This window comes from Centropristis striata, chromosome 6 (genome assembly GCF_030273125.1).
Source record: "Centropristis striata isolate RG_2023a ecotype Rhode Island chromosome 6, C.striata_1.0, whole genome shotgun sequence".
NCBI classification, from domain to species: Eukaryota; Metazoa; Chordata; class Actinopteri; order Perciformes; family Serranidae; genus Centropristis; species Centropristis striata.
In genome coordinates this window covers 23,616,483-23,638,214 of record NC_081522.1, presented here as the reverse complement: position 1 = coordinate 23,638,214, position 21,732 = coordinate 23,616,483, and the positions used below count along the sequence as shown (strand labels likewise).

Below are 21,732 nucleotides of genomic sequence, written 5' to 3'. Positions count from 1 at the left end.
GCTTTGGTCAGTGGCCCACAGCTGCATAGCTCGCTGAACAGATATCGTGTCCCTTTAGGCTGCAGGTAGTGCACTTGAATGGCCAATGTGATTCAATGACTGCATTCACAGCAGTTGATCGATACATGGGATTATGCCTGGATCAGAACAAATCAAACTACATTGGAGATGATCCCTTTTTATTGCACCATACTGTTGTGACATAAGTAAGCGGTTATTTCCAGAGAAGCACTTAGTTGTGTAAACTACGCTGAAATATGACATTTCAAATATTCAACAGCAGATTTCATTGGGACTGTTTATTCAGAGTCAGGTAGTTCCTAGCCTGTGAATAATTTAGGGTAAATAGGGCATTGTCTTTGGAAAGACATGGTTTTTGAGTACACTTCTTCCAGCAATGCAAAGAACTTCCCTTGCAACTGGAGTGGTTGCAACAATCTAAAAACCAATGAGAAACTAGTTCTTTTTATAACCATCCCTTCAATTTTTAGTTGTACATTCATATTCATTTAGTCTGATTTTAGGCCATGCTAATGACAGAAGAATAGTATGCTTCTTAATGTTTATATATGAATTCGTTTTTTAAGGAATTCCAACTTTATTTTTCCACTTTGGATACTGTTCTACATAAAGTGTCAACATTTATACTTGTATTAATATGTGTAGGGATACACTTACTAATGTTTTCAACAAGCTTAAGTAATAAAACCTACATAGAGTCATTGAAAAAAATATTAGACCACCCTTTTTCTTCAATTTCTTGTTCATGACAATGTCTAACAACAAAAATATCTGGTAAGAGTTTAATTTAAGAGCTGATATCTAGACATTTTCCATGGTTTCCTTGATAATAACCAAAATCAATATCAAGAAAACTATGGAAAATGTCTAGATATCAGCTCTTAAATTAAACTCTTATCAGATATTTTTGTTGTTATCATTATATTTGTCCAAACAAATGTACCTTTAGTTGTACCAGGCATTAAAATGAACAAGAAACTGAAGAAAACAAGGGTGGTCAAATATTTTTTGACTAATACTCAAATTTTATCACCACATTTAACCCCAACAAAACACCATCCACCTTTTCTGTCAACTAAACCGGTTGCCGACTGAGAACATAATGTCTCTTGGCTAGCCTCATATAATCTTTTAGTCATTTAGCCAATACATTGTGGGCTGTGAAAGCAATGGCTACTTAGCAAGATTATTAGCGCTTGGTGGATGTCTGCACTCCATTGAGTGCTTTTTTGAAGGTCCATTGCAGTCTATTGCATTATTAATCCATCAGTGCAACCCTGAATGAGGCAACTTTGTGAATAGGATGTCTCCAGCTAGACACAATACAATGGCAAGCTGCTATATCATACAGTGTGTACTCACTGCTAACTTTGATAGGAAAAACAAGTTTGTTGTGATCAGTTGTTGTTGCTCTTAAACTACTGCATTGGGCCAAAGGGTATAGAAAGTTAAATATCTATAAACTTTTATTTGAATTGATTGGTAAGGCTTGTTTTAAGGTATACAGTTCCAGGGGTGGAAGGCTCAATGGAGGGGCAAGAAAATGATTTTTACTTTTAAAGGAAAGCCAACGCTAGGAAAGTTCATTTTAACTGCTTATTGATTCAATATGATGTATTCATATGATTTTGATACATATGTCTCAATTTGCATACTTCACTTACACGCTATTTTAAGTGCAGAGATGCAGTGACTACTAGATCAGCTATTCTCAACCTTGGGGTCGGGACCCCAATTGGGGTCGCAAGATGATTTCTGGGGGTCGCCAAATCATTTTGGAAGTCAGCTCTGTCTCTACTGTGTTAAAGTGTTCATGTGGTAATGTGTTTTAGTTTTTTTGGTCACTTAATGTCTTTTTTGGTCATTTTGTGTCTTTTTTGATCATTTTGTGGTCAATTTGTGTTTTTTGGTCATTTTGTGTCTTTTTTTAGTCATTTTGTGTCTTTTTTGGGTCATTTTGTGTCTTTTTTGGGTGATCTGAACTGTGCGTGTGATATTCTGTTCAGTGAGCGGGGGTCGCGGACAACATGCATGTTAAATTGGGGGTCGCGACTCAAAAAGGTTGAGAACTACTGGTTTAGATAACGATAGGTTGGACCAAACCTTAAAACGTGTGAAAATGAAAGACGAGGTACAACACCAAATTATACACATTTGAGTTACATGTGTTTACCACGATACTGTCATCATACCGCCTTAATTAAACCTTAAATAAATGAAGTCTTAATTGAGTTACTGCTGAAACAGCTTGATGTGATAAATACGTCAAAAACAGAGTGAACAGGTGAGAGTGAGCCTGTTGCTTTAAGACAGTGTTGCATTATGGGTTATTTGTAGGCTAAATGTGGCCAAGCTAGCACCTCCTGTGTCCAGTAAATGCAATTTAAGCTACATGAGTTTTCTGCTTGCATTATGTTATGTTTTGCAGCCACTGAAGAAAGTATTTTCTAGTGTATGAAAAGAGTAATCCTTACTGTAGCATTAAAAAAAACACTTTCATGGAACAGTCCAACAGAAAGTATGGTCCCAAAACTGACTTGTTCTAAATCTTACAACAGCTGAGTGAGTACATGACTTTAAGATATTATACAGATATACTTATTACCAAGAGTTTTCTTTTATTATTGTTGTTTGGCCTTTACCCCACTTATAAATTATCTAGATGTTGGCAACAGTATTCATTTAAATCAATAAAACTGCCTTTTTACAACAGACATTTTGACTTGTCACAACCTTTCTGCAGTAGGAACAACACAGATGTTACTAATTGCATTAACGATGTCTTTGTTCTATGAAAATGTGCCAGTAAGCCCGCATGCACTATACCAGACTTCAATAAAATCATTAATTTCATTTTTTTACACCTGTATTTTTCCTATTGTGACATGCCAAAATGTATAATGTAAAAAAAAGGCTAGTTTCCAGCTAGAAATTGGTCCAAGAAGTGTAATTTCTCGTCTTTACTGTAGCAGCCAATCCAGTCTCGTGGGATGTTAGAAGATGGTGAGCCAAAAAAAACCTCCAATACATCTGAAATATGCTAACTGTCTGTTTCCGGGCTGCCAAAACAGACTGGTTGCTAGAGCTCAACAAGATGGGGTAAGCAAATGCCTTAAAAATAATAAAATGTAATAAAATAAATAGCTACAGCTTAGTTGTTGGCAACTGTAGTAATTTAAATCAGCAAAACTGCCTTTTTACAACAGACATCTTGACTTGTTATAGCGGTACTGTAGTAGGTACAGCACAGGTGTTACTAATAGCATTAACCATGGCTCTGTTCTACAGGCAGAATGTATTATACCAGTAAGTAAAGGAGTTAAATGGAATTTACTATAATTAATTTTACACCTGTGTGTTTGCCCTGCTGTGTCATGCCAAAATACCTTCTGTGAAAAAGGCTAGTTTACAGCTAAGAATTGAAATTGTGCTCCCTGAATGTTCTGTTGTTTCAAAAAATGAAAAAGGAGACAATTGATAATGCATTTTGGACTCAGAGCGTGCTGAATCTGAACAATTTACACCTTGGAACAAGATGTAAAATGGAAACAGGTGTATGAAGAAACCCTAAACAATAGATTTGTCAGGGGTAGAATTAAGAGACTGTAAATAGGCCAGATGTTTTGACTCGGTATAGCAGGAGAAGCACAGGTGTAACCAATAACATTAATGATGAATCTGTGCATGCAGTAAACCATGCCAGCATTAACAATACCAGAAACCTACAACTGAGCGCTCAAGTGGGATTTTAATTGCATCCTGGCTTCTCCTGGGATAACAAATCAGAATGAAAGACACAGGTAAATCTGTTATCTAGCATTGCAGTTTAGATTCTTAATGTTGAGACAGGTCTCCAAACTTCTAAATCAGACAAACAGTTTTATCATTAGGACTCAATTGTTGGCTTGAGTGATTTCTAGTATGGATGGGGATTTGGATGTCAGTTTTCTTTCAATGTTGAGTACTTGCATTGTTTGTTTTTGCTTTGTAGGCAAGGCAAGTTTATTTATATAGCACCTTTCAACAACAGGGCGATTCAAAGTGCTTTACACAAAACATTAAAAGCATTACAAATATATATATATAGAATGACATTCAACTATGAAAATGTAAGACTAAAAACAAGCAGATAAAAGACCAAAAACAAGCAGATAAAATATTTAGGAAAAAATATTTAAATACATTCAAATATAACATTATAAAATTGAAAGCGAGCTGATAATTATTTTTTTATATATATATTTATATATGATATATTATATTTTATGTGAAACGGCAAACTACCTACAAATATTGCCCAGAATACATTGTTTTCTACAGTATAATACCTTTTTAATGGAAAACAGTATGTTACTGTAACAATTTGGCTGTTTTCTTACAGAAATCTGTTACAGTGTATGTATGTACAATGTTCAGCAACCTGCAATGTCCAAAATAGCTGGCACTGTGCCATGACAACCATATATATAAGAGTCCACTCTTTCACATTCATTCATCTTCTGTAAGCATGACAGAGATGAGTCAGACATCGGATGGAATAAAAGCACATTAAACAAACACTTCTTGTTCTATTCCTCTATCAAACCACAAAATGCATCCTGTCAGTGTTCATTGTTGGTGTTAAAACTCAGCATGTTACCATCAATGGATAGCGCATAATGTGTAAGAATACATGAGGTAAAGTAGAAGTTATCTCTGCATGAATATGATCTGAATGTTTGTTTTTAGACATAAACAGAACTAGAGTAGAGCAAGAGTAGAATCATATAAAGTTGAACTGCATAGCATGTTTGAAACAGTTGAAATGAATATCTGATCATGTTGCAGTTGAGTTCATTTAGTGAAATTAAATTGCCGTTGTAAGTCTCCCCATCATGATTTCCAGACTGATTGTGTAGTGTGCTGTGGAGCGGTGCCCGAGGCGTACCCAACAAATAAAGCAAACGCTTCCTTCTGAAGCCCAAACATGTTGACTGTGTTCAAATAGGCATTTTAATGTGAATCTGTGCATGACTCAGCTGAATCATTCCTAACCTTGGCCTCTAAGCAGTGCACTACAACAGACATCACATTCCTAGGCAACAGCTTACAGATGCAGGGTCAACCAAGCATTCACACATCCACAGAGTCTCTCTGCAAGAGACACATTTGCCTAACTGGTGATGAACCAGTGGTGCTCTGCTGACATTTCCTCAGTGACAGTGAGCCAAAGCAACATGTCTCCCTCTCCTCCTTCATGTCCATTGTGGAGGTGTCTGCTGCTTCACCTAGGAAGGCAGGCGTTGGCAGCTTCTAAGATGTTTGTGCTCTTTTAGGCCCCGTTTACACGAGGACACTCGCGGGTAAAAACGACAAAATATTTTATCAGAAGTGCCTTTCGTTTAGACGGTGACGGCGTTTTTGGGGCTTAAAGACGCAAAAATCTGAAACCACCCTTCAAAGTGGAAAAGTTGAATCCTCTCCTCCGTAGCGTGTCGTCTACACTGACAAGACACAAAACTCTGATCTGATCTGCTCACGTCACGTATGTGTTTACGTCACATACGAGCTCCAGTACAGGAAAATAAACAAACGTGGGATTATTTCCATGCGTCGGACCTTCAAGCTGCTCTGGCAGCTCTAATAAACTTACAGGAGTCTTTCCACCAAATGTACAGGATATGTACAGATAGTATTAGTGAACAGAGAAGGATCTGGAATTACCTCCATCACATTCTGGATGCAGCAATTGGTCGGAGGAGCCAGACGGCTGTGAACGAGACCTGGGAGATCTAGTGATGGTGGAGAACTTTGTGGAAGGAGTAGCTGATGAAAATGTGTGGCGTGAAAACTTCTGCATGCCCAAAGATGCTCTTATGGCTTTAAGTGATGCCGCCTGGCTGCATACAATCAAATTTCTCACACTTTTGCGTCACCGTATGCAGCAGATTTCCTCCCGAGAACGCTCGTCTAAACGAGGAATAAAAAGTGAAGACCTGACGCCACTTTTGCGTCTTCTGTTCAGACCGTCCTCGTGTAAACGTAGCCTTAATGAAATCAGATATTCTCACATGCACACACACAACACATGCATATGTGCACCAGTGTCAGGGGAGTTTGCACACAGCTCTGTTGACTGTTGTTTGTTATCAGCCGAAAACAGGGATGACCAAATATTTCATTTGGAGTGTCTTCAAACATTTAAAGTGCAAGCTTCTGTTGCTGCGTTGCTTCAACCTTTCTGTGTGAAGTTGACAGTTACTGGGAAAAAACTGTAGGCCAGACACATAATAGTTCAGTTTTTACTGCTGAAGAATGATGCCTGGCCTGTGGGAGGATGTTCAAGGATTCTGTAATTTGGAGAGCAATGTGTGAACTCACCTCCGTGTTTGGTTGGAGCTCTGTTGGTTTGACAAAACTACCTGAGTTACTGGTGGCTTTTGACACTTCATGCAAAACATAACTCACACAAAACAATCTCTAAATCAGAGATTCAGTGATGATCTATGCAGAGCTTCACAGCAATCTGATTACCTTTGCTTAGATATGTAATGGTCAATAATGGAAAACCCTATCTCATTTACATTTTAATTCACATCTGTGCATTCAGGGGTGATTTCATATCAGGTGCTCACATCAACAGCACATTTATTGAAAAAGAAAATCTAATGAATGCTTTGTGAATTAAGTGAGGAAGGCTGACTCTTTGATTTAAAGCACACATGCTATGAGGACACTACGGGGGGAAAAAGGATTTTAATTAAATTCAAGGTTAGAATACCTTTACACTGAGTGCAGTCTCACTCTTTCACCCTCATAATTCTTTGACTGTAGTTCAATTACTCGAGTAAATTTTTTTTTTTTGCTCGGATTAGCTTTCTACATCAGGCAGCAGCTCATCACACATCCGTTATTATTATAACATTTTTGAAATGTGAGATATGACCCTCTGTGAGTGTGTGACTGTGTGTGTGTGTGTAACAGACAGTTTATGAAAGAAAAAGCCTGGTGTGTGTGTGTGTGTGTGTCTGCCTGATGGATTTTCAATTTCATTTCCTATGTACATGCTCCGTCCACCAGGGCAGTAGATGAGATTGAGCCGTTACTGCTGGTTCTGAAATTGGGCCGGTCCTGCTGGACTCACAGCTCCATTTAAATGCATTAAAGCAGGGAGAAAGTGGCTCGTACATCAAGGGTTTTGACATGTGGCAGTGTGACAGCCCACGGCTCCGGGGACGATTGGAGTTTGACATGCGAGGATCTCAGGAACATCCATTAACAGCCACTACATACATGAGCTAACTGATGACTGGGTCAAGCCTTTGATTAAGAGCGTGGAAAAGAAACAACGCCGCAGCTAACGGCGTGTTTGATCATTAACGAGCAAACCGTCATTCTCATACATTATTTCTCTGAAACTGTGTGGCAGGTGGCTATCGATCTCTATCGCTTGACAAGCGCCTAAGGCCTTGAATTAGCTATTACTATCTGCTGTCATGGCTGCTGTCAAAGAAGGCTTTAGGTTGATGTGGGTGACGGGTAGTGGGGATGATGAGTTGACAGGTTGTGGTGTTAAATACCAATAGTTGTAAAAACACCAGCTGTGTATATATTAGCTATGAAAATAGTATGTGGAAGATTTTTGTTCAGCAGAGGGAGACGTGATCAGTTGGTGGAATCTGACTGAAATTGAGTAAAGAATGTTGTGCAGATCAGAATCAGCTTGATTCCAATGCAAAGGTGTACAATGCCAATATAAAGTACATTAGATTGTGTGGTTGCAACCTGGTCTCACAGAAATCCGTGAAATAGCCACGGAATCACTCAAATTTCTGTGAAACTGACACGGATTTGGCTACAATGCAAGTTAATGCCAGTCATATCCCGTGGCTATTCCAACATACAAAGTGATTATGTACATTCACTGAGTGAATATTTAGAAAATAAAACATATTTTATTTCTCGCTAGAAATGTGATCAAAATCCATTTTTATGCAGAAACAAAGTCAAAATATTAATTTTTTCACTAAAAATGAGAGAACTGTCCGCCATGTTTTTTGTTCTGACCGCCGGAACCTTGAAAGTCACGTGACTTGAAACAAACCAATAGGAACAAATGTCCATGGAATAGCCACGGGATATGACTGTCTTTAACTTGCATTGTAGCGAAATCCGTGTCAGTTTCACGGAAATTTTAGCGATTCCGTGGCTATTCCACGGATTTTGAGTTAAGCAAAATCCGTGGCTATTTCACAGATTTCTGTGAGACCAGGTTCTGTGGTTGTCATCAGTGGTGGTTCTACACAGGGGCCTCCAGGGGCCACTGCCCCTGTGAAGAAGCCCTTGGCCCCTGCTGTGACCCCTGTGTCAAATTAATAATAAAATGATACATTTATAACGATGGATGACAGAACAATTCTGACCTATTTTCTGTTCAAACAATATCTCATTGTACACAAAATGAACCCAGACTGTGTACATTGTATGATAGTTGAATTGTGCAATGCAAGTTTGTGTATATATATAAAAAAAGATCATTCTCACTGTACTGCACTTTCAAAATAAAAAAAAACAATTGTGCACAAAAATGAGAAATGTCATACTCGATCAAAAATAGTTATTATTGTTGGTAAGTCTCATTGTTTCATTCAGTGTATTTGTATCTTCCAAATATACTTAAATTAGATTTTTAAATAAGCTAAAATAAAGGATTTGAATGCTTAATTATCATCTTTGGCGTTTTTTAATGTGCCCCTCTGATTAAACACTGGCCCCTACTTGGCCCCCACAGTAAAACTGGTCTAGAACCGCTACTGGTTGTCCTAGAAGTGTTCCTTTTTGTTGACACCCTGTAAACACAAAAGTGAACCTTAATTAATAGCTCCTGTGTCTTTAGGAACCACTGTACCACTGGATAGAACCCATATTATTGGAACATGGACTGTAGCCTGAAAACTTGATTGTCACACATGCTCAGTAAACATGGGCATAAAGGCCAGTCTATAACAGTCACTTGAGACAAGCAAGTCCATTTAATATGCATGTGAAACACAAATGATATTCTGACTATCCAATCCGATCCAATCCCCTTTATTTATATAGCACAATTTTAGCAAACACAAGGTTTCCAAAGTGCTGCACAAACAATATATACAGTACAGGCCAAAAGTTTGGACACACCTTCTCATTCAATGCGTTTTTCTTTATTTTCATGACTATTTACATTGTAGATTCTCACTGAAGGCATCAAAACTATTAATGAACACATATGGAATTATGTACTTAACAAAAAAAGTGTGAAATAACTGAAAACATGTCTTGTATTTTAGATTCCTCAAAGTAACCACCCTTTGCTTACTAGAATATAAGACATGTTTTCAGTTATTTCACACTTTTTTGTTAAGTACATAATTCCACATGTGTTCATTAATAGTTTTGATGAATTTACAATGTCAATAGTCATGAAAATAAAGGAAACGCATTGAATGAGAAGGTGTGTCCAAACTTTTGGCCTGTACTGTACATAACACAATACAAAGAAATGTAGTAAACAATATAACAGTAAGATGCAATAAGATAAAATAAATTAAAAATGGGATAAAAATAAATAAAATAAAATGTAAAATGTACTGGCCGCACAAAATAAAATATGCATGAATACAATAAAAAATAAAAATAAATAAAAAATAACTAAGAAGAATGGATGACAAGGCTCCGCTAGAAGGAAGGTGTCCCAGCGAATGTGACAATTCATGTCAACTGTCTGCCAAGAGAATACATGGCAACATACTGCAGAAAATAGAGAGTTGTGTGTGTGAGAAAGAGGCTGAGAGAAACAAAGAGAAAGGAATTTGACGTCAAGCTGGAAATTACCTTAAGGCGCAAACGCAGGGTTATTCATCTGTACAGTTCTACCACAACACAGAGCAACTGTCTGGCAGACTCTTCTGGCAGACTCGTTTTGACCAACTGTTGCTGGATACAGGAAGTTAAGGATTTCGTTTTTGTTCTTTGAATGGCTTGTTATGCGTGACCTCACACATGAATGTTTTTCATTGTGCAGCATGCTTCCCTCAGGGCGGAATTTAAGACGTTCTTGGAGATCATCAAAGAATGTTTCTAAGCATTGACATCATTTAAAGGGGGTATTGTAGAAAGCCTAGTTTCCTTTTTGTAGTAAAGCTGAATCCGGATATATGTGCAATATGTTCCTTTTCTCTGCTGTTTTCTGTAGGAAAAAAAATCTTCAAAATGCAAAAAAAGATGACAGTTGTGCAGTGTCAAAATCTGAATCTACAAACAAAGGAACCAAAAGCTTGAGGATACAAAACAGAACTATGGGATGTAACCCTGCGGGCTCAAAACAGCAAATAACACATTTGTGCTTTTTGTCATTCCAAATCCTTTGGCATCACCTCCACATGTAAAGAAAAAACCTCAGTGGAGGTAGATCTAACATTTGGCAATACAGATAGCTATTATCTCTTCAACAGTATTCTTTCCTTTCTCTCTACTTTTCTCATCTTCTGCCTCTTTTACAATGTATACCAAAACATGCTGCATTTACTATTTGGCCACATGAGAGCTCCTTTTGTCAGCATTCAGGCCTTTGGTGGTATAAACACCAGGCACACTGGAGCCTGCATGGCAGCACTGTGTGAGGAGGAATTACAGTTATTTTACCTTTGGATGCTGGCTCTATGGCTTTATTAAGCTGAAAATGCATAATGGTAATTGCTTGAAAAGACATTTTTCCATTTCCGAGAGAAGCTTATAGTTATTTCACATTTCAATCCATCTTCCTGTTGTGTTCAGCAGAGGCACACATCGTGTTAGATTTTGTATGTTTGTTGTTTTCTTGAACCCGTGTCTTTACCAGACCCAATAGCTGTTGCATTGGTCAGGACACATAAAAACTACTAATTAGGGCCTCGGGGCAATCTCCCCGAGCACTGGTCCCATACAGCAATAGCTGTAGGGACCAGTGCTGCACTACTGTTATACTGTGGATTTCTTCTTCTTCCTCTTCCGGACGCAATTTTGTCCCGCTACTAGTCCTGCAAATTGAAGAGTTGCAGGACAAATTATATATCAAAACGTGCGGTTTGATCGGGATCGGTGTGCTATTACTTTTTCTCTACAGAATACAAATTTTTCACGACGTAAATCACGAAAAACTGCCCTAAATTTTGCATTGAAATGAATGGGACGGCCGACAAAAAATGAGCGAAAAGAACAATAATTGGAGATTTTTAAACGTCTACTTCTCCGGCATAATTTCACCTAGAGACTCCATTTAAACTTTAAACAGTAGACACAAGTCTTGTGTATCGGTGTATTAATCCATGTTTCAATAGGTCATATAGATTTTTATCAGTCCCTGTTCAATGACCATGATCATTTTTGGAGAAATTCTGAGATTATAATGGGTGTGTATTGAACGGAATGTTCGTGTCACAGTGTGTGAAATCATCGCCAGAGTGTAGAGGGAGAGAAAAAACTGTCAAAAAATAAATTTGAAAACTGCGCTCCAGGCCGCAAATTCCACTCTACAGAAATAATTTATACATAGAAACGTAGGAAAATTTGTCTTCTCCCTCACAATGCTCTGGTAAAGCTGTCAGAGTTATAGTTTGGGCGTAGGACGCAAAGATGCGCCACCAACACCACCAACAGCCTCATTGGCTCCCATATTAAAAACGCAGGAAGATTTCGGAATAAGGGAGATGGAACAGTTTTTTTTAGATCGCTCTAACAGAGCAATTTTTTCATTTTTCTTAAAAAAAACTATATCTAGACGTTCAGGAAGAACTCAGGACGCTCAAAGTGAAGTCGGATCAATGATAGGTATTATGATTTTGCCAAAAATGCTTTCTGTTCGAGGCCAGAAATTCCAGTCTGTCTACCTCTGCTGTCACTGAGCCGGAACAGGTGTCAGTTAATTCTGTTGATTGCCTTTGATCTTTGATGTGATTACAGATACACACACACACAGGTAACTTTATGCGATTTTCGCCACACACACACACACACACACACATTTTGAAGTTATGGGCATAGTTTGAAATCTCTGAAGAATCTCATCATAGTGTACACATACCGGCAGTAGCCCCCGTGGCCCTTTCAGAATTTCCCCAGAGGAAATTTTCTAGTGCTCTCTATTGTTACTTGCTTTATTGTTGCTTGAACCTAAAGGCATGGCTCTCTGGGCAACATGTGTGTAGAGACCGAGTGGCAGCGACCTGTCGGGCTGAGTTCACAGCCAGAGGAGAGTCTCTGACAAAATACAGAGAGTGAGAGAGAGTGAGAGAGAGTAAGAGAGAGTGAGAGAGAGTAAGAGAGAGTGAGAGAGAGAGAGGATTGTAGACCTGAACTCTCCTAATCACTGCATTGCCTGCAGCCCTCTCCCAGAGAATACTAAATTGTTCTCTTCAGATTTCATTGAGAGAACTTCCCCGAGCCATTCACTGTCATTTGCAAACAGGTCTGTCAGTCCAATGGGCGCTGACATCATCAACCATTATATGATTCCTCTTTGCAGAGCCATGGAACTCTGCCACAGACTTGATACTTGAAGTTTGATCTTGTTTTCCTGTGTTGAAGGTTAGAGTGTTGTTTTGTTGCCATTTGCCATTTAAAATAGATTTTTAACTTTGGTCTTTCTTACCAAACATTAATGACAGTCAGCCTAGTCACTTAATATTCTAAAGCTCTTTGTTTAAAAAATGTGCTTCCCCAAATTATACAACCAATGTTAATTCTTTGTACATCTTACTTTACACATTACATGTCATTTAGCTCAGCTGTTCTCATTGGGGACCCCAATTGGGGTCGCGAGATGATTTCTGGGGGTCGCCAAATCATTTTGGAAGTCAGCTCTGTCTCCACTGTGTTAAAGTGTTAATGTGTTTTCGTCTTTTTGGTCACATAATGTCTTTTTTTGGTCATTTTGTGGGTTTTTTTAGTCATTTTGTGTCTTTCTTTAGTCATTTTGTGTCTTGTTTTTGTCATTTTGTGGTCAATTTGTGTCTTTTTTGGTCATTTTGTTTCCTTTTTGGTCAATTTGTGTCTTTTTTTTTGTTCATTTTGTGTCTTTTTTTGTTTTTTGTGTCTTTTTTGGTCATTTTGTGTCTTTTTGGTCATTTTGTGTCTTTTTTTGGTCATTTTGTGTCCTTTTTTGGTCATTTGTTTACTCTTTTTGGTCATCGCTCTTTTTTGGGTGATCTGAACTGTGCGTGTGAGATTCTGTCCAGTGAGCGGGGGTCGCGGACAACATGCATGTTAAATTGGGGGTCGCGACTCAAAAAGGTTGAGAACTACTGATTTAGCTGACGCTTTTGTCCAAAGCGACTTACAATAAGTGATTCAACCTGAGGGTACTAGCCTCAGACCACAGGAACCAAGTAAGAACAGAACCTTAAGAGCCAACTGTAATCACTACAGGAGTGCTATAAGTTAAAGAAGAATATTGCATTTTTTTTAAAATTAGGTGACCATGACTTAACCAAGGTATTGTAGAAGAGGTAGTTCTTCAGAGTGGAGGGAGGGAGGAGGGTTGTTTTGCGTGAAAATTTGGGAAGATTGAAGACCAATCGAGCAGCTGCATTCTGGATGAGTTGCAGAAGAAGGATGGTTTTGGCAGTCAGACCTGCCATGAGGGAGGTTCAGTAGTCCAGGCGTGAGATGACCAGCTCCTGGACCTGGACCAGGACCTGAGCTGCCTTCTGAGTGAGAAATGGGTGGATTCTTCTGATGTTATGCAGCAAGAATCTGCAAGATCTGGTGGTGGCAGTAATGTTTGCATTGAGGGACAGTTGGTTTTTAGCAGTTTCAGTGGAGGCAACCACTCTGTGGTCAGTGGTGGGAGAGGCCTTCCCTGGGAGGTAAAGTAGCTCAGCCTTTTCACACTGCAAAAAAAGAAAAGTTGGGTGAACTCAAAATTTCAAGGCAACAAACTTCGATAAAATTTCAAGTTGGACAATTAAACTAAATATTTTAAGTTTTGTTTTTGAGTTTGCTCAACTCTGAATTCAGATTTTTGTCAACTCAACACGATTGTAACGCCGCTATGAAATGTCAGCTAATGTTGCGACCACAATTTTGAGTTAGCATTGATACGCTAATGGCTACTAGCTGTAACAAGCAGCGCCGCTAGTGTCAGTTAGCTGCTAGCATCAGTTAGCCGCTAGCATCAGTTAGCCGCTAGCTTCAGTTAGCTGCTAGCTTTCGCTAATGACCGAATTTCACCGATTTCCAGCATTTCACAACAAAGAAGTAAGAGTTAGAACTATTGTCCCTTGTTGTGAACCCCAACTTAAAGATATAAGTAACAACAACTCACCAACTTGTTTTTGAGCAGACAACTGGCTTCCTTTTAAATCACTGTTTTAGGCCAAAAAATACAAGTTGGCTTTTTTGCAGTGCAGTTTGAGTTTGAGGTTGTGTGAGGACATCCACTGGGAGATGTCGGCCAGACATGCAGATATACGTGCTGCTGCCTTTGCCTGTACACAAATTAACAGCGACATTAAAGTGTAACCAGTTGTTTTTTATTGGACCCAATGGTGGAGGCTCCCATTATAATTCTTAGATCAGTGATGACCACCTTGAGACTACTATTTATCTTGATGCTTACTTGTTAAAAAAAAGGATAATCTAATGGGACTTCTATAAAGCTATCTGAATTTCACTTTATCTCTGCAGACATTACTGGCTAATCAGAGAGCATGCTGTCTTTCTCCTTTACCTGTGCTTCCTTACCTATGTTAACCTCTCTTTTTCCTTCATAGCCGGTCTATACATTTTCTCCAGCATTTTGTCTTTCATTCCCATTTTCTAAACTGTCATTTTTAATTTCACAAATTGTCTAATTGTGCTGTGGGCATGTGTAAGCATAATGCATTTATACACTCTGTCCCTGTTCGTTACGACTGTCTTTAAGATCAATTGACAAGTTCTCAGCAGATATTCTAGAAGGAGCATTCTTAATCTTTCTAGTAGGGTTTCAATTACACATACTGTAATAAGCGTCTATTTTCATTTTCATTTTTTTCATCAAGCTATAAAGGATCTCATTAAACTTTGTATTGTAAAGGGGTTGGTGCTGACAGTGTGCAGTTCTATTGTGACAATTTCATCACCGTGTACTCCCTGTATAGAGAATGGAACAAATTGAAGAGAGAGACTGTTTCCTTGTTTGGTTTCTGATTTGTTGTTTCTCCACCCCCTATTATTTTCCCTGCATTGACACAAAAATCAAAAACTTTGGGTTAAGTTGAATGTAATGCCCAGGAAAGAGAGGGAGCACAGTATAAAAAACACATTTTCTTTTCCGTCTACTGTACGTCTTGTTTTGACAGATTTATTGGGGGGACTGACCAGGCTGTTTAGATGTAACAGATCTAATATTCATCTAATTCATTCAGTTTTCCAGCCTCCAGTATGACAAGGCCAACAGAACTCTGATAATGCTTCACATACAGCATAATGTCCATAAGTAAAACGCCAAGGCCAACCGATTGCTGATATTACTTCATTTGTTAAGTGGATTGGCTACTTCCTATCCAGCTGGAGGCAGGCAAGGTTAAAACATCACTTTATCAGAGCATCTATAATGGGAGCATTTTGCATTTGGAGATGCAGGATCATGTAGGGTTGGTTGGTGGAGAGAGAAATGGAACAGGCAGAAGTATCCATCAAGCAGACGAAGCTGCCTGGTGCCAGCACAGTGACGCTGACACCAGTGGCGGTTCTAGACCAATTTTACTGTGGGGGCCAAGGAGGGGCCAGTGTTTAATCAGTGGGGCACATTAGCACATGAAAAAATGGCAAAGATGATATTTAAGCATTCAAAATCTTTGAATGTCTTGAAAAAGACACAAAATGACCAAAAAAGACACAAAATGACCAAAAAGATACAAAATGACTAAAAAAAGACACAAAATGACCAAAAAGATACAAAATGACTAAAAAAAGACACAAAATGACCAAAAAAGACACATAAATGACACCAATGACAAAAAAAGACACAAAATGAGAAGACAGAATAACAAAAAACCCCACAGAAGACACAAAAATGACAAAAAAGATACAAAATGACAAAAAAGGCACAAAATCACCAAAAAAAGAAGACACAAAATAACTAAAACAGACACAAAAAGACACATAAATGACACCAATGACAAAAAAGACACAAAATGACAAAAAAAGACACAAAATGACTAAAAAAGACACAACAACAGACAAAAAAAGTACAAAAAAAAGACACAAAAAGACACAAAAAAGACACAAATTACCAAAAAAGACACAAATTGACTTACAAAGACATGAAAAGGATTTAAAAAATTTACAAAATAGCCCAAAAAGACTCAAAAAATAGCCCCAAAAGACTCAAAAAAGACACAAAATTACCAAAAAAAGACACAAAATAACTAAAACAGACACAAAAAAGACACATAAATGACACCAATGACAAAAAAAGACACAAAAAAGACACAAAAAGACACAAATGACCAAAAAAGACACAAAATGACTTACAAAGACATGAAAAGGATTCAAAAATGGACAAAATAGCCCTTTAAGACTCCATGGAGTTAAACTATTATACAATGTAACATTCTGGGTTCCTTTTGTGTACAATGAGATATTGTTTGAACAAAAAAAAAGGTTAGAATTGTTTCATTATTCATCGTTATAAATTGATTATTTTAGTATTAATTTGACACAGGGGCCACAGCAGGGGCCAAGGGCTTCTTCACAGGGGCAGTGGCCCCTGGAGGCCCCTGTGTAGAACCGCCACTGGCTGACACCCAAACACACTCTCACACACACACACAGAAACACACGTTTTGAGTCACACACATGTCCACACACCTCTGCCATCGCTGTCTACCGCTGGCTGTGTGGGTGTTGCACCGTCAGTCAGCATGAAGGGCAGACCTGTGCGGGTTGGGATCAATCATTCTCCAGGACACACTGGCAGTGTAAACCTTTGATAAAGAGTGTCGTTCACGGCGAAACCCCCGTCAAGGACTTATTAAAGGCCTGACACTATGTGATTAACGAGAGTGCAGTCGCCGCCAAGCTGGGCCGCTGCAGGGTTTAGAGGTAGGGGGTGAGGAGATGAAAGGGGAGCACAGAACTGTACAGGAGACAGAGAGGAGTCATTTTGCAGGCATTCACAATCACACATACACTGCAAAAAAAGAAAAGTTGGGTGAACTCAAAATTTCAAGGCAACAAACTTCGGTAAAATTTTAAGTTGGACAATTAAACTAAATATTTTAAGTTTTGTTTTTGAGTTTGCTCAACTCTGAATTTCTCTGGCACGATTGTAAAGCCGCTATGAAATGTCAGCTAATGTTGTGACCACAATTTTGAGTTAGCATTGATACGCTAATGGCCATGACTATTACACCCACAGTGTAAAAAGGAACGCTTCCGCAAATCATTCTTTCCAGCTGCCATAAGACTGTACAACACCAACACAATTTGAACATTTTTGCATAAATCTGCACTCTGCACATTTCTCCACTTAAATTTGCACTAAGTTGTATATAGTATATTATTACTATTATTATTATTGTATATTTGTATATTGTTAAATGTCTTTTCTTAGATTGTTTATTTTTTATCTTTATCTTAATTGTGTGAAACTTTGCGGCTGTAACAAAGAAATTTCCCCACTGTGGGATTAATAAAGTAAAATCTGAAATCTACTCTTGTAGCTGTAACAAGCAGCGCCACTAGCATCAGTTAGCCGCTAGCATCAGTTAGCCGCTAGCTTTCGCTAATGACCGAATTTCACAACAAAGAAATAAGAGTTAGCAGAACAATTGTCCCTTGTTGTGAACCCCAACTTAAAGATATAAGTAATAACTACTCACCAACTTGTTTTTGAGCAGACAACTGGCTTCCTTTGTTGTGCTAACACAACAAACATTACATTATTGCCCTAAATGTCAGTAATTTATATTTCCAAGTTTTACCAAATTAAATCACTGTTTTAGGCCAAAAAATACAAGTTGGCTTTTTTGCAGTGTATGCACATACTGTGTCAAATTTTAAGTTGTGCATATACACCTACAATACAGTCATACAAAATGAAATAAGGAAACAAATGCATACCAAAGTAGTTTCTGCTAAATTTACCTTTGAATAACATTATTTCTCTATATGAATTAGGTTCCTGCAGAAGTAGACATGAGAATGTAAGCCACATTAGGTGTCACAGTGCACCGTGAGCATTTATTGCTCAGATTTCAGCTTCTATTCAAATCACTATCCTCTATTAACTGTTAGCTGAACTCCCACCTCCTGTAAAAGACTTGCAACTTTGAATTTCATCTATGTTTCCCTCCAAGTAATGTCTTTTGCTGCAATTCATTTTGTCTCGCTTTGATTCAAAATGAATTATTGAAGGCGGCTCAGTCAGAGCCATCTCAGTCGGCACAATGGGGTTGGACAGGGCAGGGTTGGTGCACAACTACTTCCGTGAACTCCACAGAGTGTGTTGCATACTTGAAACTTCACGCTCATATGGCTTCACATAAAGAAACAGCCACTTATCCTGTGAGCAGACAAGACAGGGTCTTAGAGATGCGACCAGTCGGTGATACACAAACACGCTGCACTGCTGCCCTTGGTGAATAATAAATGTGTTGTCTGTAGCACCAGTTACTGATGACAAACAGGCAGAGGGGGGAAAAAAATTGAGGCGCGAAATTAAGCAAGGAAGGAGGAACGAAGACAGAAACAGGAAAAGACGTTGTTTCCAGTTTTCCTGCACTGGCCCTCCTTTTCATTAGTGAAGTGCACTGCAGTGTGATATTACATATGATTCCTCACTTTGTCCTCAGTGAATGAGATATAAAAATGGCGTACAGGAATCTGAGGACGAGATGATTGAGAGAGACGAGAGCCAAATCAAAAGAGAAATGAGAAATTTGATAGAGAGGGAGGGGGTATTAGCTGAAAGAAAGAGTGTAGCTGTGTGAAAGAAAGAGAAGGCAGAGAGCAAGAAACAGATGGACAAATTGATGGTTCAGTGGTCTGCATCACTGAGTAATGCTATCTGTCAGAACAGAGGTGCTCTCCCATAATTTACACCACCTAATATCCACTGTATTTTTGTTTTGCGCCTTCGAGCCAAACATATATTTATCCTTAAAATTAAGGCTAATGCAGTGGAATTATTGGTGCATTTCATTCAGCAAAGATGCACACAGCTGCCCAGGAGAAGTCCCTTGACATAAACTTGTTCCTTTTGCCCTCCTCTTGGAAGACAAGATGTTTCCAAAAAACCCCAGCTTCAAAAATCTGCAGCAGGAACATAGAATGTGTGTCCTCCATACTCCAAATGTCCACCTGTCTGTTCTGCGTAGCCACATTATGAGCTGTGAGTTACACTGTGGTACAGTGAACGTGTTAAGAGGAAGGCTGTGTACCAACATGGTTCACTGGTAGTTTGCAGCCTGTCATCCCTGTAGGCCTCTCACCTTGTTCCTAGCCTCTCTCCCCGTGTTAGCTGCCTTATCAGAATGCATGAAACATGACAGGACCTGCATCGTTATCTGGCCCCTTCGCTGTTGTGATCTACTGTATGTGGCATGGACTATTTCTGTGGCTGGAATCTGCTGCAGCAGTGCACAGACAGAATATACACACATTTAGAAAGGCACACATACATTCCAGATCATGCATACATGCATTTATGAACACCGACGCCAATGACAAACGCACCTGCTTATGTATTCTTGAGCGAGTACTCCGTCTCTTGAGATGATATATTTTTAACAAGTCCTCCCCGGTGCTGTATTGTTTCACGCTTAGCAGGAAGTGCCTGCGAGGTATGGAGGTTGCTCGCTAGTACGGTGAAATGAGCTCCTCTATGAGTTATTGATGAAGCTCCCATTCTGTAGATGAGCATAACTAAGGCTAGGGAGCCCACCATCCACTGCACATGCACCTATAACAACAGCAGGAGTGATGGGAACACTCCCAGTTGTCGTCGTTAGATATGATAATGGTGTGTGGATGTAAAGTAGGTCTGTGTTCAGTGACACTGGTTGAAGCTCACTGTCGAGCTGTTATGGTTAGTTAAGAAACACTGTATTTCTCTGGCAGTCTTATTTATTTTAGTTATTGCTTTTCATTCTTTTATTATTATCCCCCCGAAGTAAGTCTCAGCTCAGCACGTATCTGTATGGTTGTTCTCTTTATACAACACAGGACTATCTATTCACCCAAAAACAAAATGTGAAGAGTCCTCTTGGCTCTGTTGTTCCTGCAGAAATGATAATAAAAGTCAGAAATCACGGGCATACTGTAAATTTGACTCTTTTTGGTGTTACATTTTAACTCCAAAAAGAGTCAAATTTACACTAACTCAGTGTAAAGGTGCCAACACTCGAAAAAGTGTTAAATTAACACTCTGAGGTGTGGACCCATATAGACACTTTAAAAGTGTTAAAATCAACTCTTACAGTGTTAATTTGGGGATGCTGATTTTACTGTGTATCATTCTGTTCTCTCCATCTCTATCTCTCAGTTACTCATTCATCACGTGGGTGACAAGGATCCTATATGAAGGTGCTGGAATAAATGGCCCCCTGCCCTGCTATCGACAGGCTCCACTCAATTGAATTTAATGCTTGGCTGCCCTTGTGTTTTCTTCCTCAGTCACGCAAACAAAGTCATTTATTCTAATTTTGTGATGTCTCCATTTGCATCTGAGAGCTTCAACATCAACTCCACCCTCTTGTGGGGCTGTGCTTGACTAGGGTGGCATCCATTAATTAACCACTTAATCAGAAGCGATTAATGTAATAATGCATGGCTTGATTAACAAAATTGCTATAGGCATTTCAAAACAAGGTATCCGATATCTAACACAAATAGGGTGGGAAATGGCAGGCAATTATTCCCTGCTATGTTAAGTGAATATCGATGGATAACAATGTGGCAATGGAGCTAAATGGAGCTTGAGAAGAACCGAGACAATCATCGTGTCAGGGAAAAGGCAAGAGATGACAAGTGCCGTCTATATCGTGAGAAAACTGACAATGAGACGATGCAAAAATAACTGGCTGACCATCTGAACAGAATGACTCACATTAAGTCAGAAAGTCAGAGTGAGAATGACACTAAAAGCTGATAATAGACTAGGAACAGAAATAATAAAGTAACCTATAGTATATACCTCCTTTTTTATAACACATGCACAGAGGATAGGAATAAACCATTACATCATCTCTATTTTTCTATTAGTCCTCTATATATGATCCAGTATTTTTCTATTAGTCATCTATGATCCAGTATTTTTCTATTAGTCCTCTATATATGATCCAGTATTTTTCTATTAGTCCTCTATATATGATCCAGTATTTTTCTATTAGTCATCTATGATCCAGTATTTTTCTATTAGTCCTCTATATATGATCTAGTATTTTTCTATTAGTCCTCTATATATGATCCAGTATTTTTCTATTAGTCCTCTATATATGATCCAGTATTTTTCTATTAGTCCTCTATATATGATCCAGTATTTTTCTATTAGTCCTCTATATATGATCCAGTATTTTTCTATTAGTCATCTATATATGATCCAGTATTTTTCTATTAGTCCTCTATATACGATCCAGTATTTTTCTATTAGTCATCTATATATGATCCAGTATTTTTCTATGAGTCCTCTATATATGATCCAGTATTTTTCTATTAGTCCTCTATATA

The 21,732-nt window shown here is 38.5% G+C and overlaps 1 protein-coding gene across 1 annotated transcript in view; it reads left to right on the top strand.

Annotated features, from left to right (window-relative positions):
- Positions 1–2,930: 2,930 nt before the first annotated feature.
- cdh13 (cadherin 13, H-cadherin (heart)) overlaps positions 2,931–21,732 on the top strand; it is a 509,931-nt gene continuing 491,129 nt past the window's right edge. The window contains exon 1 of the mRNA XM_059334282.1: positions 2,931–3,120. Coding sequence (XP_059190265.1) covers positions 3,022–3,120 — 99 coding nt within the window. The 5' untranslated portion in view covers positions 2,931–3,021. The remainder of the gene's footprint in view (positions 3,121–21,732) is intronic.